The sequence below is a fragment of the Epithele typhae genome, assembly GCF_022376455.1.
Source record: "Epithele typhae strain CBS 203.58 chromosome Unknown BXZ73scaffold_15, whole genome shotgun sequence".
Lineage (NCBI taxonomy): Eukaryota > Fungi > Basidiomycota > Agaricomycetes > Polyporales > Epitheliaceae > Epithele > Epithele typhae.
Window position 1 is genome coordinate 302623 of NW_025954206.1, and position 16259 is coordinate 318881.

Consider the following 16259-nt stretch of genomic DNA (forward strand, 5'->3'; position numbering starts at 1 on the left):
CGTAGCGGTTGTCGTGGTAGAGTTTGAGTGGTACGCCGTCGTCAGTGCGACGGCGACAGGTATATGATATGGAAGTAACCACGTGCGCTCTGAGCGCCCGGGATATCGTTATGTTCTGGCTTCTGGACATCTAGCCTGCGAATGAGAAGGCCAGCACGATCTATGACCAGACTATCATCAACGTCCGGTTGAAGCGGAGAAGTTTCTCACTCACTCGAGATCTGGCCGCGAGACGAGTGAAAGCGGCTAAGCCCACAATTGCACCACCCAGACTTCAGGGATCGGATCTGCGTAATCGCCCTAGGTATGCCTACTACTTAACTACAACTTGGCTTTCATAACCCCCTCCCGCTCGCGCCTCGCTTCCAACGCTTTGCCAACCCGACTAGCATTGGGCTTGTTTAGAGCCTTGGAGATCCAAGATCCGACTTCGGCGAGAGCTTCCAAATTACCTGGAACGTCGAAGCGCGTTCCGCGAAGGGCATACAGGACGTCTTCGGTGGCAACGTTGCCCGTCGCGCCCGGCGAGTAGGGGCAACCACCCAAGCCACCCACAGACGAGTCGAACGTGCGGAGCCCGTGGTCAAGTGCGGTAAAGATGTTTGCCACGGCCATCCCGTACGTGTCATGGAAGTGGCCCTATAAAGATGCTTAAAGGGGGGATTAACTCGAGAAGAACGAGAAGAGACGTACAGCTAGCTTCTCCGGGGGTATTCCCGTCTTGTCAAGCATTGTGTGAAGTAGTTCGTTGACCGTGGTGGGGTTGCCGGTCCCCACTGTGTCGCCAAGACTGACTTCGTAGCAGCCCATGTCGAACAAAGCTTGTGTTACGGGCTTCACGGCGGCCGGGTCGACATGCCCGGAGTATGGGCAGTCAATTACGACGCTCACGTATCTGTAGAAACATGAAGAGAAGCGCGAAGAGGAAAACGCGGAGTTCTTACCCTCGCACCCTGAGACCTGCATCCAAAGCTTTCTCCGCAACAGGCTTCAACCTCTCCAGCGATTCGGCGATCGTACAGTTTGTGTTCGCCTTACAGAACGCGTCTGTTGCAGCGGTGAAGACGGCTACTTCATTCGCAAGAGGCACTTCGTCCTTGGGCTGCTTGGCGAGGAGATCGAGGAGAAGTTCGAGACCCTTCATGTTCGGGACGAGAACAGGGTAGTACAGGTCGGGTTTCCGGTCCATCATCTTGAGAACTTCCGCTGTTCCTGCCATCTGTGTATGCGTGAGTATGCATACATAGCTGGTGATTACGCCGCGGGCCAAGGCTCTGTCCGCCAATGATCGCATTTATTCCTTGCAGGGACAGCGTTCCACATGTGACATTTCGAAAGGCATGTATCGACCAACCCTCCTCACTATGTGCGCATATGCATGTGAACGAAGCTCACCTGCGGGACCCACTTGGGGCTCACGAAGCTTCCCGCTTCGATTATCTCCGTCCCCGCAGCGGTGAGACGGTTGATAAGCTCGGCCTTCATGCTGGGTGGGATGACACCCTTCTCATTTTGCAGCCCATCTCGAGGTCCTACTTCGACGATACGAACGCGTTCACGAGGCTTTGACGCGGTGGTCAAAGTGCGGCGGAGAGAGGCTGCTGCGGGGCGAGTGAAGCGGGCAAGCATCTTGCAGGATTGGCGGTGCTCCGAGCATTCAAGTGCAGATGATGAGCATTAAGTAGAAGAAACGAGAGCCAGCGTAGTGGAAGTCATGTGCAGGGATTGTGGCAACCGTGATGGCGTTGGATCCAAATGGGGCAGAGTTCGTCGGTCTCTTCGTCCGACTCCGACCCAGTCCGACAGCCTCCACCACAACCGCCTCGACATGCTTGTACAGCGCACGACTCACAAGACTCAAGGCAACGCACGCCCATGGATAATCAAGAACAATAAAGCCCGCGCCTTGGTCGCGGTTCGCATTTGATAAACTCCCTTCAAAGGCCACGTTTTGAACCGGATCAGGGCTTCTGAACTTTGTACCCATTTACGTGGGCGCGAATCCAAGCTCTTTCTCCTTCTGCCACATTGCACGACCAGGTAAGTCTCGTCCACACTTTTGCTACGTAGGTACTGACAGCTCCGACAGGATGCCACCATGGAAGATTCTCATCAAACGAGACCCGCCAACAGCCCCCCTTGATGATTCAGATCTGAATCTCGACATCTCTGGTGTGGTTGGCTTTTTCGGGGGCGATGTCGCTGTCTCTGCCATGGCCACCGTCCATATCTACGAGGCACGCAAATACTTGGGCTGGTACAACACCCCCGGCAGCTACGAAGTCGCCAAGCGATACGGCCAAGTCGCAAAGTCACGCTTCTGGGACGGTCTCTATCCCGGAATCAACCATGACCCTGCAGTCCTCTTCGAGCTCGACGGCTCTGACGGCCCGAGGTACCGCGGCGTTCAATCGGGCACCGTCATGCGCAAGACCGGCCATCTGGGAAACCTCTTCCTTGCTGAATGCAAGGCTTGCCCCTCCGAAGGGTGGAAGGCACCCCCCGACGCTCGTGTTACCTCCCCCTCGCATGTCATCATCGCGCACTGCCTCCACGCCGTTTCGCAGTCAAAGCGCCCCCGGCTCACCAAGGCGAAGCGCGTCAAGACCTCGCTCTTTGCCCTCATCCCCATCCTTTCCTCCATCGCCACTGCGGGGATATGCGCCTGGTTCGAAGACTGGATCTCCTTCTCGGTGATTGTCCTCGGCATGGTCACCAGTGGCATCTCGTGTTACATCATCGGGACGGGGAAGCTGGATTTCACCCGCCCCGAACCAGGGAAGGGCTCGTCGCCGGCGCACGGTATCCTCGACGAGCGCGACCACGTCGTCATCCTCAAGGGGCCGAAGACGGCTATCAATACCATCACTCGTGGCCGATTCACGCTCGAGTACGAGGGCAGCAAGCGGTTCGCCCGCCTCGGCATCAGCTCGTCCCTCCTCACGATTCAGTTCCTCGCCCAGCTCCTCGCGATCCCACAGGCTACGAATTTCGGCCAGGTCATGTTCCTCGCTTCGCTTGGGGTCTCTTGGATATACAACTCGTACTTGTCTTCCATTGACCGCGAGAAGCTCCAGCGCCACATCCTTATGAAGAAAGTCCTCCGTCGACCCCTCCTCCGCAAGTACACCTTCGGCACGCGCACCGCGATGGTCGTCTTCACCCTCCTCGTTCTCGCGCTCGATGTCCCAGAAAACCCATCCTCTCCGAAAGCAAAGTCTCCGAGGAAGGCTCGGCGAGCGGCCACGACACCGGCGCCAACTTACGGCGCCACCCCCGAGCAGGCGACAGCGCACGGGCGCTCTATGAGCGAGGAGCTCATGGTCATGGACAAGCAGAAGGCCGAGGAGATTTTGAGCGACGCTAACGACGATGAAAGCGATGAGGAGCTGTACAACGAAGAACTCCACTCCACCGCCCTGGCAGACTCTGACGCCTTGCGGACGGTGCTTGATGACCTCCTTCCCAACGACACTCCGGCTTGGCGTTTCTGGAAGACGACCATCGTGAATGACATCCCGACCATGCTCCGCGGACAATCAGTCTATCGGATACCCGCCTTACACGTTGTACCCCCGAATCAGAAGAAGCTGTTGGTACAGCTCTACAAGGACGCGGACATGGCGCTTGCTGCGTTCGATGTATACAAACGGTAAGTTGACGTGGCTGCGATACCGTGACTCTGTGCTGACTTTCCTCCTCAGTTCCGTGTCATGACTGTATAACATAATGATCATGTAGTCACGAGTCGCGTAGGGTCCAACGGTCACACATTTCCTGTGGCTTCCCTTCTTGCGGCTATGAGGGCCACGCGCCTTGTGGCTTTGGGTTTGGCGTCTGAAGACGCCATGTGCTGGGCGACATCCTGCCCGTCCCACACGTCATGCGCTCGGCTCTGCTTTGTCTTATCGAGGCTCAAGATTCCTAACTTCGGCTCTTTTGTCGGCGCTGGTGTTGCAAGCAGATCTTCGAAGCACCGCACGCACCAATACCTCGTGCTGTCGGTGGACACGAACACCTGGCCACGACGCAACTGGATGTCGAGAACCTGATGTCGACGGCCTATCTTTGGCAGGTCAGCGCTATTGTCCGCCGCCCTAAATACACGATTTCCCAGGGTGTTGGCGCGGTCTTTCCTCTTCCCACACTTCTCCAACGGCCCTTTCCATCGCCCACCAGTGATCACGAGTGATTCTGACCTCTGGCGTAGGTCATACCTTCCTCGTCCGCACCAATTGGGCACTGATTGTTCGGAACTTTGACCAGGACCATTCAAAAGCCCGCTATCCAGTCCGCATCTGAGTGAGCCCTTCCTTTTTGTCCCCCGCTGCCGCCCTAATACCCGATTGCCACAGAGATGGCACCTATTTGTCCCCGTGACCTCCTCGATCCTTCCATTAACAATCATATGGATCTCAACCTCGACATCTCCGGAGTCGCCGGTTTCTTCGGAGGTGATGTTGCGGTGTCTGCGATGACCACCGTGCACATATACGAGGGAAGGATGTACCTCGGCTGGTACAACACTCCAGGAAGCTACGAGATCGCCCGACGCTATGGGCAGCTCGCGCGTTCCCGGTTTTGGAACGGCCTCTATCCTGGGGACAACGAGGAGGCGGCCACGCTCTTCAAGCTCGACGGCTCTGAAGGACCCAAGTTCCGCGGTGTGCAGTCTGGCACCATCATGCGCAAGACGTCCCATCCCGCCCGCCTCTTCTTCCGCGATTGTGCCCATATGAAGGCGGAACGATGGACGGCGCCAAAGGACCACCGCAAGACGAATCCCTCGCACGTGACCGTAGCCCATCTCCGCCACGTCCCCCAAGAAGTCGAGCACCTATGCTTGACCAAGGACGGCAGCGCGCTCAAGACGACGGCGCTCGCGCTCTGCGCGATCCTCGCGTCCGCCGCCACCGCGGTCCTCTGCGCGCTCGGGGGCGACTGGATCTGCTTCGGGACTATCGTGCTCGGGATGGTCTCCTCCGGGATCTCGTGCTGGATCATCGGCACCGGCACGTTCCGCTTCACGCACCCGCGCCCGCCCAGTCGTCCCCGCCCGGGCACGGCATCCTGGACGAGAACAACGCGATCGTGGTGCTCAAGGGCCCCGAGGCCGCGGTGAGCGCGATCACCCGCGGCCGGTTCTCGCTCGACTTCGCGGAGAGCCGGCACTTCCACCGGCTCGGCTTCAGCTCGCTGCTGCTCACCGTCCAGTTCCTCGTCCAGCTGCTCGCGGTCCCGCAGGGACGACTTCGGGCAGATCATGTTCCTCGCGTCCCTCGGGGTCTCGTGGGCGTACAACTCGTACCTCGCCTCGCTCGACCGCGAGAAGCTGCAGTGCAAGGTGCTCCGCAAGAACGTGCTCCGGCTCGACGCGAAGCGCGGCGACCTCCGCCGGTACGAGTTCGGGACGCGCACGGCCATGGTCGTCTTCGCCCTCCTCGTCCTCGCGTCCGAGCACGACGCGCCGCTCCCCGTGGAGGGCGTGCGCGCCTCCGAGGATGACGCGCCTGCTCCTGGCCCCAGCGAGCAGGCGCAAGGCGTGTTGGAAGAAGCGGTCTCTCTCGCGGAGAAGGCGGTGGCGGAGGGGGGAGGAGGAGGGTGCTGCGCGAACGCCCCCTCCTCCGACAACTCCACGCCCGTTTGCGGGAGTCCGGCCGCCTGCGGCGGATTCGAAGGCGCTGAGGGAGGCGCTCAATGACCTCATGCCCAACGACACGCACGCGTGGGTGTGCTGGAAGGAGGCGGTACTGGAGCAGATCCCGCGGGTCGTCGACGGGGAAGCCTTCTACCAGGTGCACGGCACGTGCAGCAAGGAGGAGCAGGGGTTGCTGAAAGACCTGTACAAGGATGCGGAGGCGGCAGCGGTGGCGTACAGAGAATATTCAAGGTGAGTAGACATTTTGACTCTTGTATAGACCTCCTGACCGCCTCGTAGAATCTCGAAGGCGCTTCGCATGGATTCCCTCAACTGCGGTTCGTAGATTCGGAGTTTGGCAGCTATGTTTTTACGCGTCGGTTGGTACGCGAACAAGAATCATGGTTGTGGTTGGTGGCGGTAGCAACAAAACATCTTTGACGCGCGGCAGCGTCGTTCAAGGCGCGTTAAACGAGCTCCCAAAAAGGCATGTGTGCAGCGTGTCCGCCGCCGGTGCCTACCAACGCATTGTTTCCATTGTCCTTCGCTTGTGGGAGAACAAACAACGGTGTGGTATAGCGCTTCTTAAACGTGCTGAGCGCTGCGATCTCGTTCCTTACACTCACGTCCATCCGCGGCTGACCACCATGACCAAGTTCGGCAGCGCCACACTTGCAGCGGGTATGTCTCCCGAGATGGTTTTGAAACACCTTTCGCTCATCGTTCTCTTTCAGAAGGGACTGTAACCTCTATTGCGGTCCCCGTCCCGTTACCCGTCGACGTGGACCCTGACTTCTGCATTGACATCTTCGACAAGAACTCGTGCCGAGGCATCAACTTCGGTTCGATGGGCATGTGCTTCAGCCCATGGTTTGAACGGAAGAAAGAACAGCAGGGTCCACCCTTCGTCAGACAGTACGGCAGGGTCGAAAGGAGCTTCGTCCCTCTCTATTACCCGGAGCAGGACATATATGTCAGGCTCACGCAGCTTATCCACCCTGACCACACTACAGGAGGGTACAAGGAGATGCTGGGCGAGCTGAACTACATCACCTGTTGCTGGGTGGGTGTTTCTTTTTCAACTGGGGTCGGGTGGTTGACGCATACTGCACGAAGATCCCAGGATTGTGTTGGCTGGGTTCGCCTCTTGAGTACAGCAGCGTGGAGACCGCCGCGGATCTGTTGGCGCTCATGATCAAGACCATGTTCGATTGGTGGATTAACTTGGTGCGTCACGTTTGCTTCTCTCTGGACGATGCTCACGTACGGTTCCCAGCGAAACTCCCCCGACTGCGTCATGGACATTGCGCCCTGGTCGCTCGACGCGCAAGATGACGATGGCACGTTGTGGTGGAGAACCATAGAAGCGCTTTCAAGGGGCGATCTCTCCATAGTCGCGATTCGTAGGCTGACTGACACGAAATCTGGGCACAGAGTATATTTCCCTGAGATTGTCATCAACGTCCGAGAACGAGATATGACCCCATGATACTCTCATTCCTAGTCTTGTACTATTATCATTTGCACTCCCTTGTAGCCGTGATCCGCGCACCTCATATACATTACTCGAGCCTTATTACCGGCATAAACCACAGTTACTAGCCTTCGCGGGGCACGACATAGCTCGCTGTGTTGACATAGAGACAACCCAGGCAAGACTGGCGATTTTGGGAATAGACGCTGTGCTGCTGAATTTGTACTTGTTGTGCTCCCCGCTCACACCCTACACACTTTTAATTGCTCGCTTGGCTCGCAATCATTCCCATACGATCGGCGCAGTGTACTCGACCCTGCAAGCCCTCAGCCCCCGCTAGATCTGGCCCGCCGTCCTTCCAACCATGACTCGGAATTCTATTCGTCGTCCCAGCGCTGTGGGGAGCCTTGCGGTCGCGTTGCACTGCGCAGACGCGTCCGGGCCCGTGGTGTTGCTAATTACCCTGGAACAGACTTCATCATTTATTGTCTCGAGGGGTTGAACGTTGAACGTGGAACGCGGAATGTCGTTCACGTCGGAGGACAAGCGCCTAGCAACAGCGACAGATCAGGCTGACAAATCTTTCGGCCCCGGTTTCCGGACGCGTCCACACGTGGCAACGAGACCTTTCCCGCACCCTGCACCCTCTGCTGGGGCTTTCGTCGACCGTACCCTGCCTTTCACCTCGTTAGTCCTGCTTGTGCTCGTGCGCGATGACCATTAAATCCAGCTGCAGCCGAAGCCAATCGGAGCAACCCATGATAGCACCAACTTCAAGTCAACCTGCAAGCCGACATCCGGGAACAAGTTCATGATACGCGTGAACGGAGCCTAGACCGGCTGGTACGCTTTGGGACATCTGATGGCCAGGGACTCTGGGAGGATCACCCAAGACCAGGTTGAATGTGTGCATCCGCGATGGCGTGGGTGCGTGGATCGTTCTTTCGCGGCTGCATCTCCCCGGCCGCCGCCTACCGTTACTACGCGGTCTTCCAATCCTCTCTTCCGTTTGGTGCTCCCGTGTGGCGGGCCTGCAGAATATTCGCTCACGCGCCGTCCCCCACCCCCGCAGTAGCCCCGCGGCCAGGTCAGATCCGCCCCTGCCGTCACCGTTTCCTGACAGCAGGCGGCTGGCCTTTCTAGGCATGCTCAAGGCGGGACAGAACAGAACCTCTCACCCGCGCCCTGCAGGTGCCTTCCCCCGGGCCCTCCGCTCCGGGCTGCCGCTGTGTGCGGCTGGCCCGTCCGGCTGGTCGCGCGCGGCTGGCGGGCACACACCTCACCCTGCGCCACTCAACACTCTCCAAGCGCACTCTCACCCGCTGCCGCTGCGCTTGCCCATGAGCATGTTTGGTACGTACTCCGTCGTCTCCTCCGTGCTTTCAACGTGGCTGAGTACACCCAAGGCGCCCGGCATCTCTTCACCTCCTTGCTCCCATCATGAGCTCGACAACGACACACGACGGTACGCTCTGTGCGCCACGGCCCGCCTCCTTTGATGCTTCAATGCTAGTGCTAATGCATTGATGGAATGCCGTCGTAGACGCCACCGGGGACAAGCCTCGCATCATCGTCCACATTCCTCTGCCCATGAATGTTGACCCGACCTTCATTGTCCCCATCACGAACAAAGACGGCGCGATAGGCCTCCAGATGTCCAAGCTCATGCCCTGCTGGGAGCCCTACTGGGAGCGGCGGCGCGAGCGCGCCGGCCTCCAGCGGTTCGTCAAGCCCTTCCCGCCGGGCAGGACATCCACCAGACGCTCTCCGCGCTCGTGCACCCCGATCACGTGTCGACGATGCTCTCCGCGCTCTGTGGCGGCGAGCTCATCTTCGTCGACTGCTGTCCGGTGCGTACCGCCTCCCCCGCACGCACGCACGCACGCCGTGCGGCCGACGCTCACAGCTGCGGCGCGTGCAGATCATGGGCGAGAAGTGGGGCGTGTACGGCGAGCAGAGCAGCGCGTCGACCGCCGCCGATCTCCTCGCGCTCATCGTCCCCGCGATGTTCAACTGGTACGACAACCTGGTGCGTTCCTTGATCGATCCAGTCCGGCTGAACTCTGAACCGGACCGGTCTGCTCGCGCGCGCCGCCGCGACTCCCAGCGAAACTATCCGGCGACGGTCGCGGGCTGGCGGATCTTGGAGAGTCGGCGCGACTGGACCGAGTGGATGCAACGGCCCAACCTGAGCGACGTGAGGATCGTCGCCATTCGACGGACATTGCCCGAGGGCGGAGTCAGATATTTTCCGGAGATCGTGATATACCCACCTTGTACGTGATTGTTGTATTATTGCTTCAGGATACCACTTGGATTTTTCGCCGCCCGTATCCTGCGTGTCGTGCGCTGGTTGGTGCGGCTTTTGGGCGGTGTGCGTGGCCGATATCGGTATGTCTTGCTTTATGGATTCTATGACGTCGTCTGACCCGATGAGATATCCAGGTCTTGCGTTTTCAATGGTCGTTATATGACATGGCTAGTTGACTATTCAAGGAACTTCAGATGGAATGCTCATGGTTTAATGTTTAATTGCTTCGCGCCGATCGGTTTGAAGTTCAGGGAAGCTATCCAGACGAGCTGCGAAGTCATCCATGTGCTCGGAGGCTTCATAATCGTCGACGTTGTGCACAAGTTTTTCGTTTGGGATATCCACCAACAATTTTCTTGCTGAGCGAACGCTGATCTTATAAAGCGAGTCGATGTGAGCTCACCGCTGTATTCACTGGCCTTCGAGTATTTGTACCCCTCCCCCTCCCTCTCCAAGCGTCGAGTCACTCCCCAAAAGCCTCGAAAAAATGAGCCGGCGTACGCACGACTCTTCTCTTGTCCGCTAACGGCATGCTGAAGCCCCTCGCTTAGCGATCACACTCATCCACTCCGTTTCCTACAAGGTCCCTCTCCCCCCCGACGTCGACCCGAATTGGGAAATCCCCATTGATCAGGAGCTAAAATACGGTCTGCACATGAAGGAGCTCAAATGCTGCAAGCGTCCGTACTTGGCGAGGCTCAACGGGGAGGTTGTGGGTCCCGCACCCGACATCCACCAGACCGTGCAGCGTGCCGTGCACACCGCCCACTTCCACAACATTCTCCGCGACCTGGCACATGGTCACCTCATCTTCGTCGGACCATGCGAGGTGAGTACTCCAGCGCGTCGGAAGCGCAGCGCTGACGACGTCCCGTCGACTGTCCGCCAGATTCCCGGGGACTGGTTGTGCCGTCGCAGCGGCCAGACGACAAGTGCGCAGACCGCCGTCGACCTCCTCGCGTTGATCGTGCAGGCGAGCTTTAGGTGGCAGGAGGCGTTGGTGAGTCCTGCAGCGTCAGGGTTGCGCGGCGTGTCCGGTCGTCTCATATTCGCCGAACAGGACCTTGATCGCCAGGGGATCACCCAGAAATGGTGCTGCGACTTCCTTCCTGCAGATTTCGCGCAATGGCTGAAGGACCACGGCGACGTCTTCCTCATGCGCCTCGTCGCCATCAGGCGTTCCAAACCTAATCGGGGGGAACCTGTGAGGTACTTCCCTGAGGTCTTCATTGACTTTACCCCTTGACGGGACAGAAGTTGAGGTGTTTGTCGCGACTGGCTCGCGGTTTTCTTCCGTCTGCTATCAGATTCGTTATTGTACGCGCAGTCGCTGATATAGCGCCAGGCGCCTCTGGAATTGACGCTGCTGTGTCGTCATTGCCTCGTTGTCTCCGCGAGTCGACTGCATGATTTACGTGCTCCGCTGTCTCGCCGCTCTCATTGTACTCTAATGCTGTCTCCTCGAATTCCGTCGCTCTCTACATTGCTCGTCACACTGCACAGCTCTCATATTTGCACCTGATCTCGCCGTTCTGTATCGTGGTGTTTTGTCCTGTATACTCACCCTCCGTTATGACGACCGTTATGTATACCACGTGTGTCTCAGCCCCCTCGATTAATTAATTTCTGGCGAGCTCTAACTGCGCAATACTCCCCGATCAGGCTTTGCAGCCACAGTTGTATGAGTCGGGACAGCCGGCTACACGCATGTCACACCGGAAAGCTAAGCGGTTGCCGACCGGTTCGGGCACGGCTTTGACGAGGAGACGGGTCGTAGTACAGTTGATCGGGAGTCATAGATGGATAGTTATTGGCATGCACGGCCTTGCAATTGAACACCGCCAGGTTTCGGCACGGATCTTTCGGAGGCAGGTGTCAACGGGTGAGGGACGGAGGCCGAGCGTTGCGCTTGCAGGTGGATCTGTCGCGACGGCGTACGTGAGGTTTCTTCTCTTAGCGTGTTTCGGCGGTAACTCTCGGATGTGGGTAGACTCGGAGGAAAGGACATGGAAAGAAGCAAGCTGTTTGGCTTCAGCCTGTGTTCTGTTCCGTGGTCATTGACTCCTGGAGCATATACTTGTCTTCGGGGAGGGCGCAGATGTCGAGCACGTAAACAAGGAATTCGGTATGTCGATCGAAAGGCGTTCTAATCGTGAGAAGCTTTGTCAGCGGTTCCCACTCCTTGTACATACGCCCATCGCCTCTGGCAGTGACAACCAACAGTATCCCGAACGTCTTCGCCTCACCGTAATGCACGCTCCATTCTTCTATCTCTAACGCGTATCGTCTTTTAGGTCATGCTTACTGAACCTACAATTCCATCGCTGCGCACCCCGCGTACGTGGCCGACACCGGCCTCGACAACAAGACCCCACGCCAACGATCTCCGGAGGCTCTGCTGTCCTCGAGAGCAGCACCAGGTCTGCTACGGCAACCTCGGGTGCGGGCACGAGTGATATCAGCTCGAACACTCCCTCTTCGGGGACTAGCGACGTAAATGGTACTTCGTCTTTGGCTCGTGGGTATACCGCTGGGATCGGAACTGTGGTCTTCGTTGTGCTCACATGGATGCGACTGACAGATTCTCATCATTCCCTACGTCTGAATATCTTGAGCTGAAAAGTTGTTGCGCTACAAGGGCGGGGCTTCATTGCATCATCGGCGTGTACGCCTCCAGAAGCTATCGTCTGTCTTTACAGTGTCATTCTACGATAGGATCCAGGAGCTTCCGACCACAGTCACTGGTCATGAGTCCACCCAAACACAGAAAAATCGATCTCCCTCGGAGTGCTGAATTTCAGTTTTCTCGAGTCGCCTCGTCCCGTCGAGAATGGGGAATTTCTGAAAGTGGCAGGAAACGGATTCGAACTCCCGGTTCGGCAGCTCCAGTGAGCGCGCATGACTGTCGAGTCATCAGCGCTTAGTATGGCGTCGTCCGATTCCCGGTTTGTTTGAGAAGGAAATGACGAAGACAAGTATGCCTCCTGCGCACTTCTCCACACATAGCGCTGACGATTTGAACACCGGCGGCACTTCCGGTACCATCAGAGAGGGGAGGGCTCGTGCTATCCTCCTGGCCGACTCGTCCACCAAGCCCGTCAAGCCCGAGGGGCCCGACATCTCCATCACGATTCACGGACGCCTCCCCGAGCACCACAGGTCGACCCCGGCGTACTCGGCTATCCAATACGCACCCTCCTCCCTGTGCCTCCGTTCCGGTTCCGGTCTGAACCGGCTCGCCACCGAGACGGAGGTGAAAACTCCCCTGACGACCCCGGTACTATTCTGGTGCAGATGCTCTGCGCGGACGTCGTCCAGCAGGAGGGCATCGGATTCCACTTCGGCACCTGCATCCCCGCAGGCGCACCTTCCGTGGCCGATGCGGAGCTGGTGCATTGGGCGACGGTGCATCCGCGGGACCCCGCCGGCTGGCCGGGCACGGCGACACAACTGGAGGGCCACGACTGCACGACGGAGCCCGTTCGCGACTGGCCCGGGTGGGTGTGCGAGTTCCAGTTCGAAGACCGGGGCGGGCAGGACGGATCACGCGTCGTGCGCCCCTCCTTTGTGCGCTCGCCGTGCTCCACGTCAAGCTCGCGGGGTGGAAGATGATGGTGGCGCGCAACCTCTGATTCTTTCCACGCAGACAGCGGTACGTGGAGGTAAATTCCGAGGAGCAGGCGATCGAAAGAGCCCGCAAAGACGATGCACAAGCGTAGATGATTGAAAGAGACAAAAGTGGCAAGTGGTGGATTCGAACCCTTGCTCAGAGACATCAGCGCCAAACGCTCCCAAACTCCGCAGGCGCTTCGCCAGTCTCGCTCTGGAACTCAGTCCGCAAATCCGTTTCCTGAATACAGCCCCAAAGGAGTGAGACGTGAGTGTCATTTTGGGCTCTTCAAGCTTACATCGGCGTCATTAAGCAATCTTCTCAGTCTCCAGTCTCGTGACCCAAATTGGGCCACGACTTCGACCAAGGACGCCCACACCAAACACTGCTTGTTTGGTCACACTTCTGATCTCCGCCGTCTAGTCGGGGCCTCACTCGAGCACCCCAGATTATTCGGGGTGCTTCTCTCGGAGCCTGGACCCCCGCTTGGGCTCTGCAACCGATCCGCAACACACGACGGCCTGCGGTGCCCTCCTGCGCCCTGGTCACCGTGATCTTCTCCAGTTCTCTCGCGCTCGGTGAGTAGGCCCTTCTGTCGGGACTCGGCTGAGAGCTTCTGTTGATTAAAATCAATTTCCAGGGACTGCTGTGTGATCCGAGAGCATCTTCTCGCCCGAGAAGCACCTGGTCTTGCTTGGGCGCGGAGAAGTGCAGGAGACGATTGGCCAGGTGACCCCCAGTTCGGCCAGCCGAGTGCGCGACCTTGTGCTCTGCGTGGGCTTCGGGATTCGCGGTGGGGTCCGCCGGACGAGATAAAAGCCCCCTCCCCCGCTCTCTCTCTTCCTCAGAACCCCCCACCTCACCACCTCGGCGATGCTCTCTCCCCGCGACGCACACCTGCTCATGCGCACACGACACCCTCACCTCTCGCCCGCCTCCGGACGACGGCAACATGCTACCTCCGGGTGAGGCATGCCGGTTCCGACTCACAACTACCCTCCGATCGAGTGTCGGCCTCACCAAACGCGTACGGCACCTCGAAGGTGAGTTGGCTTCGTCATCGCGTGCGCCACTATCGCTGACCGATCTCAGACTCGGCCATGTCGCTCTCCTCGCCCGGCACCGAGGCTCTGGCGTCGCTCGCGCGTCGCGATCCTCACCGCCACATGGCAGGCGAGAGACAGCGTGCAGTGGTTTCCCGCCGCACCGCACGTGAAGCTGAGGACGAGGCCGTATGCATACGGACCACCCCTCATGGTCCTCGCCGGCCACGAGCTGCGCGAGATGCACCTCAAACCCGCCTGTGGTCTGGCGTATTTCCTCGCTCTCTCCGCCGACGTGACGCTGACTTCCACACAGCAGCTGCGCCTTCAATGGCAATCCCCCAACATAGTAAGTCACTTGTTTTCCATTAGTTTCGAATGTGATCTGACTTTGACCGCGCAGCGACCGCCTTCGAGGCCAGTCGTATGTACAGGCTCAGTAAGGGCGGGTAGATCGCTTCCCGCTGTCCAATCCAGCGGCGAAAGTAGGGTATGGTCCCGCGCCAGGCGGCACGCCACTCCCGATGGTTGCCACTCCGCGAAGCCTGTCGGAAAGATCTGGCTCCGGGAACGTCGTGCGTGTCACCCCCAGTTTTCGATTCGCTTTTCTTTTCTCTCTTTTTTCTCTCGATCACTCTCCCTCTCTCATTCTCTCATGCCTACGAGGACGGCGATCGTCAGGCGGCGCGTACGACCCGATGAATGCCGCTCCGCGAACCCCGCGGAATGTTTTCCAGGCTCCGAGACACTCGTACGCGCCGGCCCCAGCTCGGCCCGTCCTTGATTCCTCTCCCTCATCTCTATGCGTATGTCCATCCATGTTACTGGCGACGGGTCCTTACGACCTCTGTTTATTTTCTTCCGAGGTATCGGTGCAGGCCTCTCCGTGGCCCTCGGGACTAGTACCCGTCGCTCGCGCGGCGGGGAAGCCAACATGCACCATTCATGTTTTATGTAGTCTCTCCAATCGATATATTCGCTTACATGTCCGTATGAGTGCACACTCAACAGAGCTCGCCCCACAAGGGGTGGCCAGCCGGTAAGTCTCTAAGATCTCTGAATCTCACGTCTCTGGCTCATCTCACAGGAGAATTTCAGACGCTGAGAGGTGAGCAGATGTCTCGGCAAATGCAGATGGGAAACAAATTTATTATAACTAGCTACAGTATTCTACACAACAGACGGCAGTATGCGTGCGTGGCGGGTACAGTGCTCCCACTGAGACACGGGCGCGGTGCGGCGCCGGCACGCGTTCTCAGAGTACCTCTAGCTGAGCACCGCGCAGCGTCGTGGACGAGTAGCTTTCCACGCGGCTTAGTGGCAGGGTGCGAGCACATGTCGGGCTCAGCCAGGACGAGCAGGACGAATGAGACCATAAACCTACAGTAGCTAATCGATGGGAGCATCCGTTCTGACAGCTTATCAGCGGGGTGCGAATGCATCCGTCGCCCCCGCAGCATCGGTTGCTACCGCTGTCGCACAGCTTCCCCAGGTGGGCGCCATCACGATACACGGGCGCGCCGCACGACGTCCCCCGCCTCTTGATGGGTTCCCATCACACTTTACTAGTGTATTATTAGAGATGAAAATATATTAATTGTATGCTACTACAAGACAAGGCGGAGGCAGGCGAGACGAGGGCAATGCGGAGGGCCAGAAAACGGTGGAGGGCCGGAGGGTGATGTGGGCGCAGGGGAGGACGATGCGGAGGAGGAGAGCGACACGGGCGGAGGAGGTGGGCGACACGGAGAAGGCGGGCGGTGCGGAGGCGGGCAGCGTCAGTGGAGGAGGCGGACGGTGGAGGGCAGCGGGGAGGCGGGCGACGCACGCAGAGGTGGGCGACGGGGATGCGGGCCGCACAAAGGGGGGCGTGTGGGCGGAGAAGGTCGGGCAGGCCGAGGAGGGTAGCGCAGAGACGGGCGTGCGGGCCTGGACGAGGCGGAGGAGGAGGAGGGCGAAGCGGCGGGCTGGACGCGGGTGGAGGTGCGCGACGCGCGAGAGGGCCACGACACGGTGGAGGCGGAGGCGGGTAACGCGGAGGCGGACGGTGACGCAGAGGGCCGGGGCAACGCGGAGGACGAGGAGGGCAACTTGGAGGGCCGGCACGAGGCGGAGGAGGGGGCGAAGCGGAGGGCTGGACGTGGGTGAAGGTGCGCGACGCGGCGGAGGAGGGCTGCGCGGGC

The 16259-nt window shown here is 59.0% G+C and overlaps 5 protein-coding genes across 5 annotated transcripts; 4 read left to right on the top strand and 1 right to left on the bottom strand.

Moving 5' to 3' along the window:
* Positions 1 to 321: 321 nt before the first annotated feature.
* On the bottom strand, positions 322 to 1629 carry BXZ73DRAFT_44761 (aldolase; the record flags this gene model as incomplete). The annotated part of the gene is made up of 4 exons (XM_048019394.1): positions 322 to 639; positions 694 to 895; positions 945 to 1219; positions 1396 to 1629. 4 exons carry the CDS (start codon positions 1627 to 1629, stop codon positions 322 to 324), a joined length of 1029 nt encoding a protein of 342 aa, XP_047879291.1.
* A 461-nt stretch (positions 1630 to 2090) lies between these two features.
* Positions 2091 to 3656, top strand: BXZ73DRAFT_89263 (uncharacterized protein; the record flags this gene model as incomplete). The annotated part of the gene is made up of 2 exons (XM_048025218.1): positions 2091 to 3185; positions 3390 to 3656. The coding sequence occupies 2 exons, from the start codon at positions 2091 to 2093 to the stop codon at positions 3654 to 3656; spliced, it is 1362 nt and encodes a 453-aa protein (XP_047879292.1).
* A 2629-nt stretch (positions 3657 to 6285) lies between these two features.
* On the top strand, positions 6286 to 7127 carry BXZ73DRAFT_100062 (uncharacterized protein; the record flags this gene model as incomplete). Its single annotated transcript, XM_048014459.1, has 4 exons — positions 6286 to 6319; positions 6373 to 6701; positions 6755 to 6865; positions 6915 to 7127. 4 exons carry the CDS (start codon positions 6286 to 6288, stop codon positions 7125 to 7127), a joined length of 687 nt encoding a protein of 228 aa, XP_047879293.1.
* A 1130-nt stretch (positions 7128 to 8257) lies between these two features.
* Positions 8258 to 10669, top strand: BXZ73DRAFT_76480 (uncharacterized protein; the record flags this gene model as incomplete). The annotated part of the gene is made up of 7 exons (XM_048022434.1): positions 8258 to 8465; positions 8656 to 8837; positions 8861 to 8962; positions 9019 to 9388; positions 9975 to 10252; positions 10313 to 10423; positions 10484 to 10669. The coding sequence occupies 7 exons, from the start codon at positions 8258 to 8260 to the stop codon at positions 10667 to 10669; spliced, it is 1437 nt and encodes a 478-aa protein (XP_047879294.1).
* A 1731-nt stretch (positions 10670 to 12400) lies between these two features.
* Positions 12401 to 14565, top strand: BXZ73DRAFT_100064 (uncharacterized protein; the record flags this gene model as incomplete). Its single annotated transcript, XM_048014460.1, has 6 exons — positions 12401 to 12676; positions 12718 to 12990; positions 13882 to 14076; positions 14126 to 14425; positions 14480 to 14500; positions 14554 to 14565. 6 exons carry the CDS (start codon positions 12401 to 12403, stop codon positions 14563 to 14565), a joined length of 1077 nt encoding a protein of 358 aa, XP_047879295.1.
* Between the last annotated feature and the right edge of the window lie 1694 nt (positions 14566 to 16259).